Source organism: Coregonus clupeaformis, chromosome 10 (assembly GCF_020615455.1).
Source record: "Coregonus clupeaformis isolate EN_2021a chromosome 10, ASM2061545v1, whole genome shotgun sequence".
NCBI classification, from domain to species: Eukaryota; Metazoa; Chordata; class Actinopteri; order Salmoniformes; family Salmonidae; genus Coregonus; species Coregonus clupeaformis.
The window spans coordinates 40,576,968-40,597,043 of record NC_059201.1 but is presented as its reverse complement, the minus strand read 5'-3'; the positions used below and the strand labels follow the sequence as shown (position 1 = coordinate 40,597,043).

The window sequence follows — 20,076 nt, the reverse complement described above, 5'->3', positions numbered from 1 at the left end:
CACAACACTTTCACCCAGTTCTCCTCTGAATCATTCAGATGTTCATTGGCAAACTTCAGACGGGCTTGTATATGTGCTTTCTTGAGCAGGGGGACCTTGCGGGTGCTGCAGGATTTCAGTCCTTCACGGCGTAGTGTGTTACCAATTGTTTTCTTGGTGACTATGGTCCCAGCTGCCTTGAGATCATTGACAAGATCCTCCTGTGTAGTTCTGGGCTGATTCCTCACCGTTCTCATGATCATTGCAACTCCACGAGGTGAGATCTTGCATGGAGCCCCAGGCCGAAGGAGATTGACAGTTCTTTTGTGTTTCTTCCATTTGCGAATAATCGCACCAACTGTTGTCACCTTCTCACCAAGCTGCTTGGCGATGGTCTTGTAGCCCATTCCAGCCTTGTGTAGGTCTACAATCTTGTCCCTGACATCCTTGGAGAGCTCTTTGGTCTTGGCCATGGTGGAGAGTTTGGAATCGGATTGATTGATTACTTCTGTGGACAAGTGTCTTTTATACAGGTAACAAGCTGAGATTAGGAGCACTCCCTTTAAGAGTGTGCTCCTAATCTCAGCTCGTTACCTGTATAAAAGACACCTGGGAGCCAGAAATCTTTCTGATTGAGAGGGGGTCAAATACTTATTTCCCTCATTAAAATGCAAATCAATTTATAACATTTTTGACATGCGTTTTTCTGGATTTTTTTGTTGTTATTCTGTCTCTCACTGTTCAAATAAACCTACCATTAAAATTATAGACTGATCATTTCTTTGTCAGTGGGCAAACTTACAAAATCAGCAGGGGATCAAATACTTTTTTCCCTCACTGTAGCTTGTGCAGAAATAGGAGCATAAATGTTTACAAGAGTACATGTTTCATTTTGTAAAAAACCTGACAATTCCATATGCCATATTTGTCGAGATTCTTTTAGCTACTAAGATACTGACATGCCTGGCTGCTCCATTACCTGGTGCTGAAAATACTTGACCAACCCATCTCTGCCTTAACTTTAAAGATTAATTCTCATTAAAAAGGTGTTTCTTGTAACATGGCCACATCACAGGCTAGGGATTTCAAATGAGAAAGCATTTGACTTTATTCGAAATCCCATTCACATTCCATGAAATCAGATTGATATAGTATTAGATCCCATTTGTTACAATGTGTATAATATCAGCCTTAGCATTACCATCAATGTACTATTGTTTGTATTCTGTACTAGTGGGGAGGGAATGTGGAGGGAATACACATGACAAACAAACATAAAAGATGCCACGAGGCAAATAGAAAACACAAAACCAAAGTTAGATAGATGCCCTATCCAGCTCTTATTCGTGAAAAAACAGGTGTAGGCGCTGCTATCCGCGATAGCCAGACCTCTTATTAGGTGGATTTGTTTCACCCTCACTGTGCTCTGGGTGGGCGGGGTAACCCCCAGACCAGCACATTGTTTGAGACTGCTGGCAACCAAGTCTACACCAAAACACTATTTGCACAAATTTGTCTCCGTTATTGCATAATGTATTGGCCTGGTAAGTTGGCTATAGCCATATTTTAGAGCGCCATTAAACGCATTTATAGCCCTTTTTCTGTATATATTTTAACCAACACTCTGTCAATACCAGGGGAGAAAAGTAACAATCTCAAAAACATTAGAGACTAGTGCAGTCCTTGATCGCCTCATTAACTTGCCCGAGTTACAAAAACAATATTAGGGAGCCGTAAATTCAAGTCCTTGGCCGCATCTTCTGCGCTACTGTAGATACTGTAGGTTTCTTCCCATCTATGGTGACGATGTGCCTGGCTGCGTACAGTAGCGGTGGTCTGTGTCCCAAAGTATCTTCTTGATGTTGGTATACTCCGCGCATTTTTGTTGGAGCTCCACTGGGAAATCATGGTACACATGGAACGGTCTCCCTCCCCAGATCAGCTTCTCCTTCTTGCCCGCAGCTCTCATGATGTTCTGTCGGTCACCCCATCGTAGCAGGCGTATGTAGTATGGATGCGGTGGTTTGGGTGGGTTAGAGCGGGATCGGAAGCATCTGATGTCTCTCCACCTCTGGTACTGGGTCAGTCTCTTTCAAGTCCAGAATGTACCACTGGTACTGGGTCAGTCTCTTTCAAGTCCAGAATGTACCAGAGTATCTCATCCATTGTCTGGTTCGTGTAACCCACCTCCAGCAGAACCAGGTTATTCCTCCTTCCACGCGATTCCAGGTCGATCACCTTAGTATTCAGGTGGTCCCTGTCTTTTTAAAGTTGTTTTACGTCTTCTCCGTCAACTTTACCCTGGTCCTCTAGGGTCCTAATCAGAGTCTCTGCCTTGCTTACTCTGTTCAGCACGGCCTCAAAGTCCTCATCACACTCCCTCTTTTTAAAGTTCTTTAGACTCGTCGAGTCTATCAAACCTCTGCTAGAATGATACCTTAAGTTTGGTGACCTCCTCAGTCAGGTGCCGTGCCCAACACGACATCTCCTCCTCGGTCATAATTTGTTTGGTAGGACGCTGACTGTATATAGTTTATTTGCCGTTTGCCTGGTCTGCTGTTGGACTCCTCTATCAGTCATTCACCAAACTGTGTACAAAGCACAGTTTAGAAAATAGAAGTGGCCGTTTTTTTTAGGGTGTTAAGAGGCTAATATTTTGCTGTATTTCAGCATCTGGAATGCGAAAGAAACTAGCATGCCATTCCGTGGTATCACGTGATCCTGACTAGACTTATTTTTTTAACAACGTGATGTTACCCTCCAAATGGATAACTTGAAATAACATGACGTAGGTAATTAAATAAACAAAATAAAAATGTGTTTTTTTATACGCTTAGTGGTTATAAGTATTTAGGCATATCATGTGAAATAGGCCTTGTGAAATCATTGTCAAAAGCTCTAGAGATACTGTTGCATGTAGGTCTAGATTATTTATAGATTTTGACATTTTTATATGATCAAACATTATTTTAACAACTCCAATTCAATTGCATGTGGCGCATTTTTCTATTATCGAGACACCTGCTGTTAACTCTTAAATGGTTAGGACAGCTCATGAGGTCTCCTAAATATCTGTCAACTAAGTGTGACTCTTATGACTAAAGACGCTTCATGCTTAGCTTTTATTTTTACCTATAACAGTAGGAGTAAAATGTCTCTATTCTCAGCACTTTTCTACTCTGAGACACTATGTGTATACAGGCCCTGGTTCCCCCTGTCCATGTAATCTTATTGAGATCTAAAAAGGCATGATCCTAAAAATCAGCACTCCTACTCTGAGACACTTGATACATACGCCACCAGGTGCACATCTATAAAATTGGCATAATCTTCAAAATAAATTAGAAATACAAATTCTACTAGCATTAATAATGACACAGTACTAGTTATAAATATCACAACTGCTCCATCACTAGGATGAATGAAAGACTGATTCTTTGAGTTTGGTTGTTTGGACTGAAGCATGTGGTCGTTTCGACAGGTGCAGGTCTCAGTCAAAACAACCAACTGCATTAATCAAATGTTGCAAACTGTTATTCATTTCCATTGATTGTTTTGACTGATGCAGTTCTCAGTCTCCAGGTGTACCCAGAGGTCACCAGCTCCAGGGTTCAAGACTAAAGCCCTTTCTCAATTCCTCTGTCTCCTTCTCAAAAACAGTTGAAGAAGGTGGTCCCAGGGGAGGGAACCTTGGACCTTCTCGTTCAATACAGTTGAGAAAGAGGTGAGGAGATCGGATGTGAAGAATCAAAGAAAAACAAAATTGGCACACAGCCAATAGTTCCTTGTGATCCGCGGCCTTTCCCTCCCCGGGCCTCACCTCCAGCTCCCTGAGCCTCTCTAGGAGCTCCCTGCTGCTCGTTGGCTCCTCCAGGTACGGCTCCACATCGCCCTCTTCTGACTCAAAGGCCTCATCACACTCCCTCAGCTCTGTCTCAGACTCCATCACTACCTGCATTAAAGAAAGGACAGTCAGGGACACGGTTGGTAATGGTGTAGGGTGAAGTTGCTCCTAGAAACTGATCTTGGGTCAGTTTTGCATCCGGCTAAGGATTAAGGTTAGGATTGGGAGAGGTGACCTAAACCTAGGCGAAGGTTCACCCCGAAGCTTAGAGAGAGGTTGGGGACACGGATACCATAGTAATACAGAAGCCGGGTAATAATGTCATTCCACACAGTAAAACATCAACATCTCATGGGGATTTGTCATAGTTTCATACTCTTTCCTGGGTGATAATTAAAATAAGCTTTTATATTTTTCACCTACATTTCACCTTTCCACCCACTCTGATTTTGGTAGCTCAATTGGTAGAGCATGGCGCTTGCAACGCCAGGGTTGTGGGTCCGATTCCCACAGGGGGCCAGTATGAAAAATGTATGCACTCACTAACTGTAAAAAATGTATGCACTCACTAACTGTAAGTCGCTCTGGATAAGAGCGTCTGCTAAATGACTAAACATTTAAAAAATGTAAATGAGACTGTTTTCAATAGTGATAGTGACAATGAAAACTGGATTAATTGAGATTTAAATGAAGAATGCTGTACGTATTTATTTTTAACATTCCTGGTCACACATACAGTGGGGAGAACAAGTAATTGATACACTGCCGATTTGGCAGGTTTTCCTACTTACAAAGCATGTAGAGGTCTGTAATCTTTATCATAGGTACACTTCAACTGTGAGAGACGGAATCTAGAAATCCAGAAAATCACATTGTATGATTTTTAAGTAATTAATTTGCATTTTATTGCATGACATAAGTATTTGATACATCAGAAAAGCAGAACTTAATATTTGGTACAGAAACCTTTGTTTGCAATTACAGAGATCATACGTTTCCTGTAGGTCTTGACCAGGTTTGCACACACTGCAGCAGGGATTTTGGCCCACTCCTCCATACAGACCTTCTCCAGATCCTTCAGGTTTCGGGGCTGTCGCTGGGCAATACGGACTTTCAGCTCCCTCCAAAGATTTTCTATTGTGTTCAGGTCTGGAGACTGGCTAGGCCACTCCGGGACCTTGAGATGCTTCTTACGGAGCCACTCCTTAGTTGCCCTGGCTGTGTGTTTCGGGTCGTTGTCATGCTGGAAGACCCAGCCACGACCCATCTTCAATGCTCTTACTGAGGGAAGGAGGTTGTTGGCCAAGATCTCGCGATACATGGCCCCATCCATCCTCCCCTCAATACGGTGCAGTCGTCCTGTCCCCTTTGCAGAAAAGCATCCCCAAAGAATTATGTTTCCACCTCCATGCTTCACAATTGGGATGGTGTTCTTGGGGTTGTACTCATCCTTCTTCTTCCTCCAAACACGGCGAGTGGAGTTTAGACCAAAAAGCTCTATTTTTGTCTCATCAGACCACATGACCTTCTCCCATTCCTCCTCTGGATCACCCAGATGGTCATTGGCAAGCTTCAGACGGGCCTGGACATGCGCTGGCTTGAGCAGGGTGACCTTGCGTGCGCTGCAGGATTTTAATCCATGACGGCGTAGTGTGTTACTAATGGTTTTCTTTGAGACTGTGGTCCCAGCTCTCTTCAGGTCATTGACCAGGTCCTGCCGTGTAGTTATGGGCTGATCCCTCACCTTCCTCATGATCATTGATGCCCCACAAGGTGAGATCTTGTATGGAGCCCCAGACCGAGGGTGATTGACCGTCATCTTGAACTTCTTCCATTTTCTAATAATTGCACCAACAGTTGTTGCCTTCTCACCAAGCTGCTTGCCTATTGTCCTGTAGCCCATCCCAGCCTTGTGCAGGTCTCAATTTTAACCCTGATGTCCTTACACAGCGCTCTGGTCTTGGCCATTGTGGAGAGGTTGGAGTCTGTTTGATTGAGTGTGTGGACAGTTATTTTATACAGGTAACGAGTTCAAACAGGTGCAGTTAATACAGGTAATGAGTGGAGAACAGGAGGGCTTCTTAAAGAAAAACTAACAGATCTGTGAGAGCGGAATTCTTACTGGTTGGTAGGTGATCAAATACTTATGTCATGCAATAAAATGCAAATTAATTACTTAAAAATCATACAATGTGATTTTCTGGATTTTTGTTTTAGATTCAGTCTCTCACAGTTGAAGTGTACCAATGATAAAAATTACAGACCTCTACATGCTTTGTAAGTAGGAAAACCTGCAAAATCGGCAGTGTATCAAATACTTGTTCTCCCCACTGTACATGCATGTATGCATGACAATCACATGAATGAAGCAGGGGATGATGCTCTAGATATTATAGTTTATTTTGATCACCAGGTCACCATGGCTGGGCAAGAGGTGGCGAGACAGAAGCTCTGTGGTTTTTAAAAACTTGCCAGACTCAGTTTCCATCCAAGGTTTCAGAGTCCGTTATCAAACCATCAATCACGATCATGTGAAGGTGAGGTCTCATTTATAAGGAAAATATAGTTATTCAGTAGAAAGAACATTAACAGGTTTTAGTCTGAAATACAGTTGAAGTCGGAAGTTTACATACACCGTAGCCAAATACATTTAAACTCAGTTTTTCACAATTCCTGACATTTAATCCTAGTAAGAATTCCCTGTCTTAGGTCAGTTAGGATCACCACTTTATTTTAAGAATGTGAAATGTCAGAATAATAGTAGAGAGAATGATATATTTCAGCTTTTATTTATTTCACCACATTCCCAGTGGGTCAGAAGTTTACATACACTCAATTAGTATTTGGTAGCATTGCCTTTAAATTGTTTAACTTGGGTCAAACGTTTCGGGTAGCCTTCCACAAGCTTCCCACAATAAGTTGGGTGAATTTTGGCCCATTCCCCCTGACAGAGCTGGTGTAACGGAGTCAGGTTTGTAGGCCTCCTTGCTCGCACACACCTTTTCAGTTCTGCCCACAGATTTTCTATAGGATTGAGGTCAGGGCTTTGTGATGGCCACTCCAATACCTTGACTTTGTTATCCTTAAGCCATTTTGCCACAACTTTGGAAGTATGCTTGGGCTCATTGTCCATTTGGAAGACCCATTTGCGACCAAGCTTTAACTTCCTGACTGATGTCTTGAGATGTTGCTTCAATATATCCACATCATTTTCCTTCCTCATGATGCCATCTATTTTGTGAAGTGCACCAGTCCCTCCTGCAGCAAAGCACCCCCACAGCATGATGCTGCCACCCCCATGCTTCACGGTTGGGATGGTGTTCATCGGCTTGCAAGCATCCCCCTTTTTCCTCCAAACATAACGATGGTCATTATAGCCAAACAGTTCTATTTTTGTTTCATCAGACCAGAGGACATTTCCCCAAAAAGTACGATCTTAGTCCCCATGTGCAGTTGCAAACCGTAGTCTGGCTTTTTTATGGCGGTTTTGAAGCAGTGGCTTCTTCCTTGCTGAGCAGCCTTTCAGGTTATGTCAATATAGGACTCGTTTTACTGTGGATATAGATACTTTTGTACCCGTTTCCTCCAGCATCTTCACAAGGTCCTTTGCTGTTGTTCTGGGATTGATTTGCACTTTTTGCACCAAAGTACGTTCATCTCTAGGAGACAGAACGCGTCTCCAACCTAAGTGTATGTAAACTTCCGACTTCAACTGTACATAATACCTCTAAATTTAGGCCCTACTTTGAGGTTTAAAATGGAACAGTTGCATCTTTACTCCTCTCCCCAGCTCCCCAGTTTTGTGCTTTATTGGGAAGGGATGCCACCTCAGGCCATAAACCAACCACTCTATTGTATCCAGAGGACGGGCAGTAGACAGGGCCAGTAAATTAAAGCACAGTCGCCCCTATTCTAACCCCTTTCTCTGCTCATCCAAAACAACCTATTGACCCCTTTCAAGACGGGCAGAGGTATCTGAAGCGTGGACTACGTGGGGCAAATTGTCGTCTTCTGGCCTGTATGGGATTCCACAGAGTTTTAAATGGATGATTTACGTCTTTAATATGTTATAAAAAGTAATAATGATGTAGCAGCAGACATAGCAGACATAAAACAGGTATGGGGTGACAGAGGAGTAAAGAGAAACTCTCTCAGGTGAAGAGTACACGAGGTGTCGCTTTGAAGCAGACTTCAGAGACTGTTTTGGTCAGTTAAGGGCAAAAGTTCATCCTTTGCATAACTGCCAGTGTTGCGACAGCCCGCAGTAATTGTCAGTTTATGGTCCAATGCAGCTGATCAGAGCTGAGGTAACTGTGTCTTTGACCAGGGGATTCATTTAAGGAGGGATCAAAGTGAACACGAAGCTGCACTATATAGGGCAGGTATGGGCAATAACACATCGGGATTTCAGAATTCTACGGAGGCCGGACAGATTTTTTGGTCAAAAGCAGTTTGCTGGCCAGAATTAGGGCTTTTGAAAAATATATAGGTCCATTATAATTTCTACAAATGTTGTAACTACTTTTAGATGTTCAAGTGTGCCCTGGAGTGTTCTTTTAACCCAAAATAAGTAGGGTGCCATTTGGGACGCACACAGAGAGGCCAAAGAGTCTAGGCCAGACAGACAGAGAGCACTCTCAGGGACATGTGATGGGTGCCCCATGCCTGCTTGGATCAATACATTGCCGCTGCTGCAGCCTCTCCTCTCCCACGTATCCCTCTTTCTGAGAACCCAAAATAAACAGGGTAGTTGTATAATCAGACTTGTGTAGGTAGGGGCTAATTTTCACGAAGTCACATGAAAAGTTAAAGGGGAACACTGACGTTTTGAGTGTTCCTTTTCCTACCGGTCTGCAGATCAGTGCTATTTTCCCTTCTATTTTGTGATGATGTCTGTCTGTTGACTTGATAGAGCTTAGGGTTTGGGTTTTGATTCAGCTAAGAATACAAATAGACCTGGCCTGTGTGGTTCAGCGGTTAGTGAAATATATATAAGAAAATAAATACTCAAATAGACTCAGGTGAAATAGACTGAGTAGGCTCAGTCAAATAGACTCATAGTGATGAATGTGTGTGTGTGTGTGTGTGTACGTACACGTGTGTACATGTGTGTAGGAGGGGGTACCCACCTGTCAGGCTGGCTCTACAATGTGCCGAAAGGACAAAGGTCGGTTATGACGCCCTTCAGGCCCACTCCGCAATTTACCTGAGAAACACATAAAAAGGGCAAAACATTAGTCTCACAGTCTCCCCAGAGTTAACAATGTAGTTTAAAATGCATCTTCCGTTAAAAAGATACCAAAAACAACATTGTAATCCCCCAAAATGTAATGCATGGCATTAACTTGTCATAAAAAAGCTAAACATTCTTTCACTATTTTCACAGCCACCCTCTTTAAGCATTTTGCCATAGCATGTGGCACTTAGATGTGACAAAAGAAAGACCAAAAACAGCCTATCCCAGCCAGTCCATTGACATTTACAGTGCCCTATTCAAATAAACCTACAAGACATCCTCAAGCCAACCCTACAGATAAACAACTGCATCCAAGCTACAAAGACAAGACATTATGTGACATTAGGTTCACTTAACTGACCCACCTGTTATGCTAGCCCTATCTGGCATTTCCAAATCACCAGATAAAAAGTGCTCCATCTTTAACAATTTTATCCATGTTTAGTTTTGGTAACCTTTTCAAATAAAAACCTTATAGCAATAAAGCTCATACCCATTCCCCACTATGGGGTTTGTAATGAGTTCATATGAGTTAACGGATAGAGTCATGACCTGATAGTACCTCAGATGGTAAACCAGGACACTACAATGCATTGTTTCTCATTAGCTCAAACCCTGCACCCAACTCAAAGCTCAGGGTTTGCAATTTACCTGCAGGGCTAAATTCCAAGTGATTAGTCTACTAATGGTTATGTATAGATGGTTGCGGTTTGAGATCTGATTGGGAGCGGATCAGATGTTTAGGCGTCGGCCTGATGGAATGCACAGCGTTCAAGAGGAATTTGTTGCCATAAAACATAGCCAAATATGGAAGCTTATATTACCTATTGAGAGCGAAAAGCTGATTCATCACATTTACATTTACATTTACGTCATTTAGCAGACGCTCTTATCCAGAGCGACTTACAGTTAGTGAATGCATTTTTTTTTATATACTGGCCCCCCGTGGGAATTGAACCCACAACCCTGGCGTTGCAAACGCCATGCTCTATCAACTGAGCTACATCCCTGCCGGCCATTCCCTCCCCTACCCTGGACGACGCTGGGCCAATTGTGCGCCGCCCATGAGTCTCCCGGTCGCGGCCGGCTGCGACAGAGCCTGGATACGAACCAGGATCTCTAGTGGCACAGTTAGCACTGCGATGCAGTGCCTTAGACCACTGCGCCACTCAGGAGTACCCATCACCAGAGTGAAAGCTCATAGATCAGATTGAAAAGTGAGAAACGAAGACCAAAAAAATATATACAGTGGGGAAAAAAAGTATTTAGTCAGCCACCAATTGTGCAAGTTCTCCCACTTAAAAAGATGAGAGAGGCCTGTAATTTTCATCATAGGTACACGTCAACTATGACAGACAAAATGAGATTTTTTTTCTCCAGAAAATCACATTGTAGGATTTTTTATGAATTTATTTGCTAATTATGGTGGAAAATAAGTATTTGGTCACCTACAAACAAGCAAGATTTCTGGCTCTCACAGACCTGTAACTTCTTCTTTAAGAGGCTCCTCTGTCCTCCACTCATTACCTGTATTAATGGCACCTGTTTGAACTTGTTATCAGTATAAAAGACACCTGTCCACAACCTCAAACAGTCACACTCCAAACTCCACTATGGCCAAGACCAAAGAGCTGTCAAAGGACACCAGAAACAAAATTGTAGACCTGCACCAGGCTGGGAAGACTGAATCTGCAATAGGTAAGCAGCTTGGTTTGAAGAAATCAACTGTGGGAGCAATTATTAGGAAATGGAAGACATACAAGACCACTGATAATCTCCCTCGATCTGGGGCTCCACGCAAGATCTCACCCCGTGGGGTCAAAATGATCACAAGAATGGTGAGCAAAAATCCCAGAACCACACGGGGGGACCCAGTGAATGACCTGCAGAGAGCTGGGACCAAAGTAACAAAGCCTACCATCAGTAACACACTACGCCGCCAGGGACTCAAATCCTGCAGTGCCAGACGTGTCCCCCTGCTTAAGCCAGTACATGTCCAGGCCCGTCTGAAGTTTGCTAGAGTGCATTTGCATGATCCAGAAGAGGATTGGGAGAATGTCATATGGTCAGATGAAACCAAAATATAACTTTTTTGTAAAAACTCAACTCGTCGTGTTTGGAGGACAAAGAATGCTGAGTTGCATCCAAAGAACACCATACCTACTGTGAAGCATGGGGGGTGGAAACATCATGCTTTGGGGCTGTTTTTTCTGCAAAGGGACCAGGACGACTGATCCGTGTAAAGGAAAGAATGAATGGGGCCATGTATCGTGAGATTTTGAGTGAAAACCTCCTTCCATCAGCAAGGGCATTGAAGATGAAACGTGGCTGGGTCTTTCAGCATGACAATAATCCCAAACACACCGCCCGGGCAACGAAGGAGTGGCTTCGTAAGAAGCATTTCAAGGTCCTGTCTCCAGATCTCAACCCCATAGAAAATCTTTGGAGGGAGTTGAAAGTCCGTGTTGCCCAGCGACAGCCCCAAAACATCACTGCTCTAGAGGAGATCTGCATGGAGGAATGGGCCAAAATACCAGCAACAGTGTGTGAAAACCTTGTGAAGACTTACAGAAAACGTTTGACCTGTGTCATTGCCAACAAAGGGTATATAACAAAGTATTGAGAAACTTTTGTTATTGACCAAATACTTATTTTCCACCATAATTTGCAAATAAATTCACTGTGGTCCTCTGTAGCTCAACTGGTAGAGCACGGCGCTTGTAACGCCAAGGTAGTGGGTTCGATCCCCGGGACCACCCATACACAAAAATGTATGCACGCATGACTGTAAGTCGCTTTGGATAAAAGCGTCTGCTAAATGGCATATTATTATTATTTTTATATTATTAAAAATCCTCCAATGTGATTTTCTGGATTTTTTTTTTCTCATTTTGTCTGTCATAGTTGACGTGTACCTATGATGAAAATTACAGGCCTCTCTCATCTTTTTAAGTGGGAGAACTTGCACAATTGGTGGCTGACTAAATACTTTTTTTCCCCACTGTATATACCCGGCAGTGAAAGATTCTTGTCAGGCATTTTCTTCCGCTCCCCCTATCGACACCCTGTTCCTCTCACCGTCCGTCCCATATCACTTCTGACAGGCAGTTCCCCATCTCAGCCTCCCCTGGACTCCCTTGGACCCCTTCAGGGGCCAACATTTAGAATGAAATAAGCATTTGAGAGCATCTGCCCTATCCACCCAGGGTTCCCCTCTCTAGAAAGCACAGACAGGCAGGGCTGGCGCTGCCAGGTGGGATGTGTGTTTTCACACCACCAAACAGGTGCTTCAGAAGAGCCCCTTAAAACCTGTCTCAGTCTCGACATCAGCTGCTGCCTCCCAGACATTACTGTAAATGCCGCCCCCCCCCTCCCAGACATACAGTACTGTTAGGGGAATGCCTTCTGTTTGGGGCAGAGGGAAAGTTAAGGTAAAAATTGAGATGGACATGGTGTTGTTTAATCAGCCCTGGTTGTCTCCCTTCAAACCTAATAAAGATAATCCACTACACATAAATATAAAAAATAGACACCACAAAGATGCTTATAACATAATTGAATAGTACTGATCTATCTATGCAGCAGAATGTTAGGCTACATCTTTCAGTAGATAACCTAATAACAGTGCTCTCTCTACAGTGGGCCGTACGTATAGCCTATCTAATCTCTGGTCTACAAGGTAAAGTCTTATGACTACAGAAAACAATTGCTAGGGTTAGCCTATAGCCTCACGTGCCAGGTTTCGATGGTGAACAAGACTGTGTATGGGCTGATCCCAATGCTGGGATCCTGTGAATCATTGCAATGATAATATGCCCTGAGAAGTCAGCAGACAACACATGGGAATGAGGACCAGACCTATGAGGCCTGACTTCACCAGCAGCCTCCGCAGGGTTGGGGCTAGACAGACTAAAACCACTGTGGCAGAGTGCACCTGGAGGCTAGTGAGTGGGGTAGGCAGGCAGCCGGCGGCAGTACATTATTTCAGCATGAGTATCAGGGAGGGTAATTCCACTATTGTCTGCCAGGAGTGGGCATCACAGATGGAGGCTCAGTGGGGTCGCAGGTTTTCTGAGAGTGGGTATGTGGAGTCAACACACCAAAAGAAAGAGGCATAAAGAAAGAGAAAGATCTACTGAACAAAAATATAAAACACAACATGCAACAATGTCAATGATTTAACTGAGTTACAGTTCATATAAGGAAATAAATCAATTTAAATAAATACATTAGGCCCTAATCTATAGATTTCACATGACTGGGCAGGGGCGCAGCCATGGGTGGTGTCATGACTCTCCTGGGTGAGGATCAAAGGCCTCAGAAGAGGGGGGGCTGTGCTGGTCTTGACACCTTAACACTCTGCCATAAGTTAGAGAGGTGGAGAATCTCTCTCTGGCCCTCTAGTATAGTGAAAGGAATGTGCTTTGTCCCCCAGAATACTTTTGCCGCCAAAACTATAACGTCCAAAATGTAAACACTGGAACAATATTCCTAACATCTGAATGTTTGGAATGGTCAGTGGGGATCTAAAGACTAATCATGTCATATTGTTTATTATTTTGTGATGTCATTAAAAATGTTATGGCGAAAATACAGTAATTTGGAAAGTATACACACTTTATTTGTCAACTTTACATCCAATATGTTGTGTATATAATATGGAGAATTATGAGAGTATTTTTGTTAAGATAGGAATGTGATTTTAGTTTTCTAACGAGATCATAGGTTTTCATAGAAGCTATGCACGGTGACTAGACACGCCCTGAGTGAGCTCAGAGACCGTGCCAGCAAGTAGGAACGCCCCTTTTACCAGAGTGCATAAAAAGCCTTGGTAACGAAATTTACATTAGACCAGAAAGCGTGGAGCTGTGGCTACACGTCTTAAAATGGTTAGACCAAAAAGTCCAGAAAGCGGAGACGGTAGTCCTCACGTTTGAAATGGTTAGAACTTTGAATCTCAACACGAGGTGAAGAAGATAAACTCACTAGACCAGAACATTGCCAGTCTGCAGCTGGGCGTGTAAAGTGATCTAGAACTTTGACTAAAGACACAAGGTGGGAAGGAGAAAATCCCATCTCAGACAATCACAGAGTATCTGCTCTGAGTACACTCCACTACAAGCCAGAACAAAAAAGAGGACATTATGATCTCTGGTGGACAATCAGAGCCTTACAAGTGAGCTGAGCGAAGACCCAGCCAAAACCTCCTTTCCAAGAGGGCTTGGGTCAACAGAGATAGATGAGCGGCAAACACGTAAATACATTAATTGGTTTCTTACTCCAAAAAGGGTGGTGGTTCGTGAGCAAAGTATTATGATTACTTTGAGGGTAGCTTCCAAATGTATCAACGATAAGTTTGACTCTCTCTTTGTCTGTCCCCATCTACCCTTCCCTCTTTTGATAACCAAGCCGTCATGCTGTTGTTAGTCCGCTAGGGACGTTTTCCTCACATATTAAGTATGTATTCTGTGTTATTATTTAGTTAGCTAGTAAATAAATAATTAAGCCAATTTGTGTAGTGCTGAATCATAAGTAAAGATGGGGTTTGTGCAGATACAAGAAGTCTACGACTGTTCAGAATTAGACTGATAAGAGGTAATGATTGATACGTTGACTGTTTTATACATACTGATAGGTAAAGACCTTTTGGAGTTTAATTTGGGAGATGGTAATTCTATAAACAACTTCTTCCGTGGTGCCCCAAATCCTAATGAGTTAATTGTTACATGATTAATTTAAATAGAGTAACAATTAAACATAGTTAGTTGATTCGATAAATAACAAATCATCATATTAATGAAAGTCACGTCACGACAGTGGACTTGGGAAGGCATATGCCTACCCACTTGGGAGCCAAGCCCAGCCATTCAGAATGAGTTTTTCCCCACAAAAGTACTTTATTACAGACAGAAATACTCCTCAGCACCCAGCACACGTGGTCTGCGGTTGTGAGGCCGGTTGGACGTACTGTCAAATTCTCTAAAACGACGTTGGAGGCAGCTTATGGTAGAGAAATTAATATTAAATTATCTGGCAACAGCTCTGGTATACATTCCTGCAGTCAGCATGCCAATTGCAATTGTTTCTCAGCTTTTTTTTACCTCCCACGTCACTTTATACACAGACCTCAGCTAAACATAGAATCACATGGTTTATTAATCTCTCTGTGACCGCCGGTAACTTCAGAAAAAAGTTGACTACAAATACAAAGTTGCCAATGTCTTTGCAATTGATGCAAACAAGTAACGTATGAAAACCGAGATGATGCATTCAAATATAAACAGTAGGCTATAGGCCTATTTCAACCATATTGAAATACATTACTGGGCCAGTGACTAAAGCTCCACCATCTTGACCAACTTTACCTAAAAAACTCAGAGTTTGAGCTCCTGAGAGTTACAGCCTCTGTCTGACTGAGTCAGTGCTGTGACATTGCAGTAGTCAGCAAATTCACCCAACCAAGCGTAGCGGAGCAGAACAAAACTTAGGCTTGGGCTGCTGAGGAGCTATAAAACCAGACCCCGTCGGTCATTAATGAGACATAACCTCATATATCTCAGACTGGCTTATCAACAGAAACAGCATATCTGTACTTTAGTGGAGGACTCACTGTGTCCTGACTTCACCAACAGGAGACATTAAAATACGAGATATTTTAGAGGCTTCGTGAGAGTGTTGTAAATTCACCACTCATTCAAGGTTTTTAGGCTCTTTTGAGCCTTTCTGTCTCTGTGAAGGTTGGTTGACCGTTCGTTGAGGTACATGACAAAGTTATCTTGTCAGCAGAGTTTGATTCAGCTGAGTTAAAGTTGTGTCATTAAAGTCACGGGCATGTCATCAAAGTCACGGTCACAGTGAGATGTCTAGCTCTTTGACCACCCCCAACTGCATGGCATACATACCAACACTGTCCAGCCATCTGGCATGAATACTGCGTGCTTAGAGGACTCCTGAAACGGGATAAAATACTGTGGACTGGGTCTCACATTTGAGGAGACCAGACCAGAACCACAAATCAATATAGTGTGTCCCCCAAATACCCCACTATTCCCTATATAGTGCACTACTTTTGACCAGGACCCATAGTGCCATTTGGGACACAGACTTGGCCTCTGTTTTTGATACGGACCTTTCGCAGTGTAAAAGAACAGCAAGCACTAACAAGTCCAGCTATTAAAACAATTTAGCACACTCAATATCTAGTGAGAATTGAGAAATTCTGTGTTCAAAACCCTTCATTCTGGAGGAGTTGAGGCACACACATGTATGCACACATGAACACACATGCGCTCAAACATTACCCTCATTGCTAAGCCTTGTGTCAACACACCAGTGTATCACTTCCCCAGGGCTTATTACAGTTTAGCAGTATGAAGGCCCACCCACAACACAACACTGGTTAAACAAACGATCCAGTGATTTTAACAAAGAGAAATATGCATACGGGAAGATCATGATAGAGCTTGACCATGTAAAACAAACAAAATGCTATAGCTAACGGCCCGTCTCACCACAAAGCCATGGTTGTTCTGGCTTGGGTTAATGTTTTAGTGGCGTGGGGGTGATATTGGTATAGGACCCTCTTTTCGCTGTTTTGCCCATATTCCTCTAAGTACAGTCACATCAGAGCTGCAATTGGCAATAACTGTAATGTGTGTAGTGTAGGATAAGAATGCCAAAACCCACTCTACTCTATAAACAGTTGCTTTAAGCTTTGTTGAAACAACTTATACACATTCAAATATCATGCTGCTGACTAAGTAGAGCAGCAATATCAAATTAACCCTGCAGTGCCCCCTTCCCAACGCCCCAAATATAGGTTACTCCCCCTGCGGGCATCTGGTTATGACTATGCCAAGTTGAGTATTTGGGGCTAGTAGCTGATCCATGCCAACGGGTGACTCCTGGTCGCGCACCCCTTTCCACAGCAGCCCAGCTGTCCCGCCTACCATCCTGCTTCCCCTCCCCCTGTCATCATGTACAGAGCTTCTGATCACCACCCGGCACAACAAAACCCAGGCAAAAGCCTGCCAGCCAGGGGATTAGCAGCCCGCTGACGAAATTAGACACAGAGAGAAAAAACAACCATACACACACAGAAAGAAAGCATATAAAAATATTAACCTAAATGCTATTGCGGACACAGGGGAACATGTACACTGACACACACATGCTGCATGCAAAAATTAGCTACAACACACACACACACACACACAATCTAATAAACACATCCACATGCATACAGTCCACATACACATGCATAGTCCACATACACAAATGTGCATTAACAAAGAAGTACACATCATGCACAAAATAAGTAGGCCACCCTCTTCCGAAAATTCACAAAATAAATACATACACCACACACACGATAAACAAAGCACACCAGCCCATGTCGACAGAGCTCCGCATTTATAGATCTCTGGCAAAAAATAGCATCCCTCCTTTCTTCCAGTTAATCTCCACTCTTCCCCATCATCACCTCACAGGGAAAGCACCCTGTCACAACATCCTACACATTCCAAAGCTCCTGTTCCACCACTGGGGAATGTCTGAGATCAATACGGAATAAACCCTACGTACATACGGAAATTAGAAAATGTCCCCAGCACAGAGCGCCTCTGCCAGCCAGCCACTGCTTCTAGTCCCAATGTCAGCTGGGCCAGCCTCGTGCTGCAGTTACAGCCTCTCTCCCCAACCAGAGAGGAGGCACAGGAGGAGGTAAAGAGGGGATGTGTGTCGTCTCCAGAACTCTGAGGCTCAGTGCTGAGACGTCAGGGCCATCCTAGTGCAGCAGTAGCAGTGGTAACAGCAGCAAGGCTGGCATATGGTATGTGTCTGCAGTAGCGACTGTCATTGTTCCAGAGGCCGAGCAAAGACCGAGAGAGAGCACTAGCCAGAGCTAAAGCACATAAGAGCATGTACTGTAATAGACAGAGGAAGGGGGTCGAGCGAGTGAGAGAGAGAGAGAGTTAGGCCCTCCTCCACTCATAGACAAACCCAGCCTACTACACTACAACAGCTGTGGACGAGCCCACGTGCGCTCTACCTCCTCCTCTCCTTGTGCCCAGAATTAACTCTGTAGTTGCTAGCTGGCTGAGAGGGAGCAGAGGAGCGAGGGATGAGCGAGGGAGGGGGACGTCATAGAAAGAAAAGGGGGATATTGTTTCCAAAAGGGAACAGAGTTAGCCTATAGACAAAGCCTGGGGAGGGGAGCGTAGCGTACATGCTCAGCTCCACAGACATTTGAGCTGGATGGGGGGACAAGGGGCTGTCAGCTAAGAGGTTTTCCAGCCCCTGAAAATGAGTCTGCAGTCAAAAAAGTCACACAATTAAATAAAAAAATGGGGAAGTAGTGCACTCCTAATTGAGAATCGATAATCTAAATTTTTTTGTTTTATTCTGTCAGGAATAAGAGGAATTATAAAACTGAGGGGGAGGGGGCGTGGATGTTTTCTACACTACAATTGTAGATTAAACTATGTCTTTCATCTATTGAGTAACCTCCAGATTATTTTTTATTTGAGATCTATTAAAATATGGTCACAGAATCTAATGCTAACAATTACTTTATAGATTAATAACTAAAGGGGTGAAGCCAAAGGAGATGATTGTGGACAACAGGAAAAGAAGGACCGAGCACACCCCCATTCTCATCGACGGGGCTGTAGTGGAGGAGGTTGAGAGCTTCAAGTTCCTTGGTGTCCACATCACCAACAAACTATCATGGTCCAAACACACCAAGACAGTCGTGAGGAGGGCATGACTGAAAAGATTTGGCATGGGTCCTCAGATCCTCAAAAAGTTATACAGCTGCACCATCAAGCGCATCCTGACTAGTTGCATCACTGCCTGGTATGGCAACTGCTCGGCCTCCGACCGCAAGGCACTACAGAGGGTAGTGCGTACGGCCCAGTACATCACTGGGGACAAGCTTCCAGCCATCCAGGACCTCTATACCAGGCGGTGTCAGAGGAAGGCTCTGTTTATTATCTATGCATAGTCACTTTAACTATAGCTACATGTACATATTACCTCAATTACCTCGACTAACCGGTGCCCCCGCACATTGACTCTGTAACGGTACCCCCTGTATATAGCCTCGCTACGGTTATTTTTACTGTTATTTTACTGCTTTTATTTTTTACTTATCTATTGTTTACTTAACACTGTCTTTTTTTAAAAAGTGCATTGTTGGTTAAGGGATTGTAAGTAAGCATTTCACTGTAAGGTCAACACCTGTTGTATTCGGCGCATGTGACAAATACAATTAGATTTTTGATTTGATTGGTAAATGACGGAGATGCGTTTTATGAGAGCTGCCGGCCACAGAGTGTTTTTCCATGCACCATACGCTGAGGGTGCAGAGACGGAATTAGACATGTGTCGTCACACCAAGACAGGTGGCTACAACCTGCCACCATTTTTATCCTAATAAGTGTGTGCGTGTCTCCGACTGGCACTATAACCTAATTACAGCTCTGGAATGCTGGGTATTCCTTGGTACTCTGTGGTCCTGACTCCTGGGCCAACCCTGCTGCTGTCACACCCACCCACCACAAGACTGCCCTTCCTCCTCCCAAGGAACAACAGCATACTATGTAAAATAGGGAATTGACATCTATACTATAGCACTCACAATGTTTGGAATCTACCTTTCACTTAAACTGACATACCATACTGACATACGCTCTCCTAGAAAGATATAACATTTCCTGTAAAGAAAATTGATTATTTTGGCCCTGTTGTCAGACAGCGTAGTGTGTTGGAATCTTGGCATTTATTTACAGTCCATGAGGTATGTTGAGATTAAAGAAAAAGGAGGGAAAGTAAGATGTCTTAAGGGTCGAACAGATCTCACCGAATGTGGATCTCCCGTTCGTCTACCGATCGTTCAGCGCGCTGTTGACTTCTGACTGCCGACATTTTCGGTGATTCTACATGTAAAATCGGTTTGCAAGTACTCTCGGTAGGCAAACGGTATTGGTGTGTTCGAGCCCTTAGAGCCTGACCGTTC

At 43.6% G+C, this 20,076-nt stretch overlaps 1 protein-coding gene across 2 annotated transcripts in view; it reads right to left on the bottom strand.

Moving 5' to 3' along the window:
- Positions 1-20,076, bottom strand: part of LOC121575146 (nck-associated protein 5-like) — a 154,683-nt gene that overhangs the window by 59,111 nt on the left and 75,496 nt on the right. The window contains exons 1-3 of one of the 2 annotated variants that reach the window (XM_041888041.2): positions 17,647-17,973; positions 8,953-9,029; positions 3,800-3,931 (exon numbers count right to left, since the gene is read on the bottom strand). In XM_041888041.2, coding sequence (XP_041743975.2) covers positions 3,800-3,925 — 126 coding nt within the window. In that variant the 5' untranslated portion in view covers positions 3,926-3,931; positions 8,953-9,029; positions 17,647-17,973. Of the gene's footprint in view, positions 1-3,799; positions 3,932-8,952; positions 9,030-17,646; positions 17,974-20,076 lie in introns of those variants that run through there. The other variant, XM_045223025.1, reaches the window with a different exon arrangement.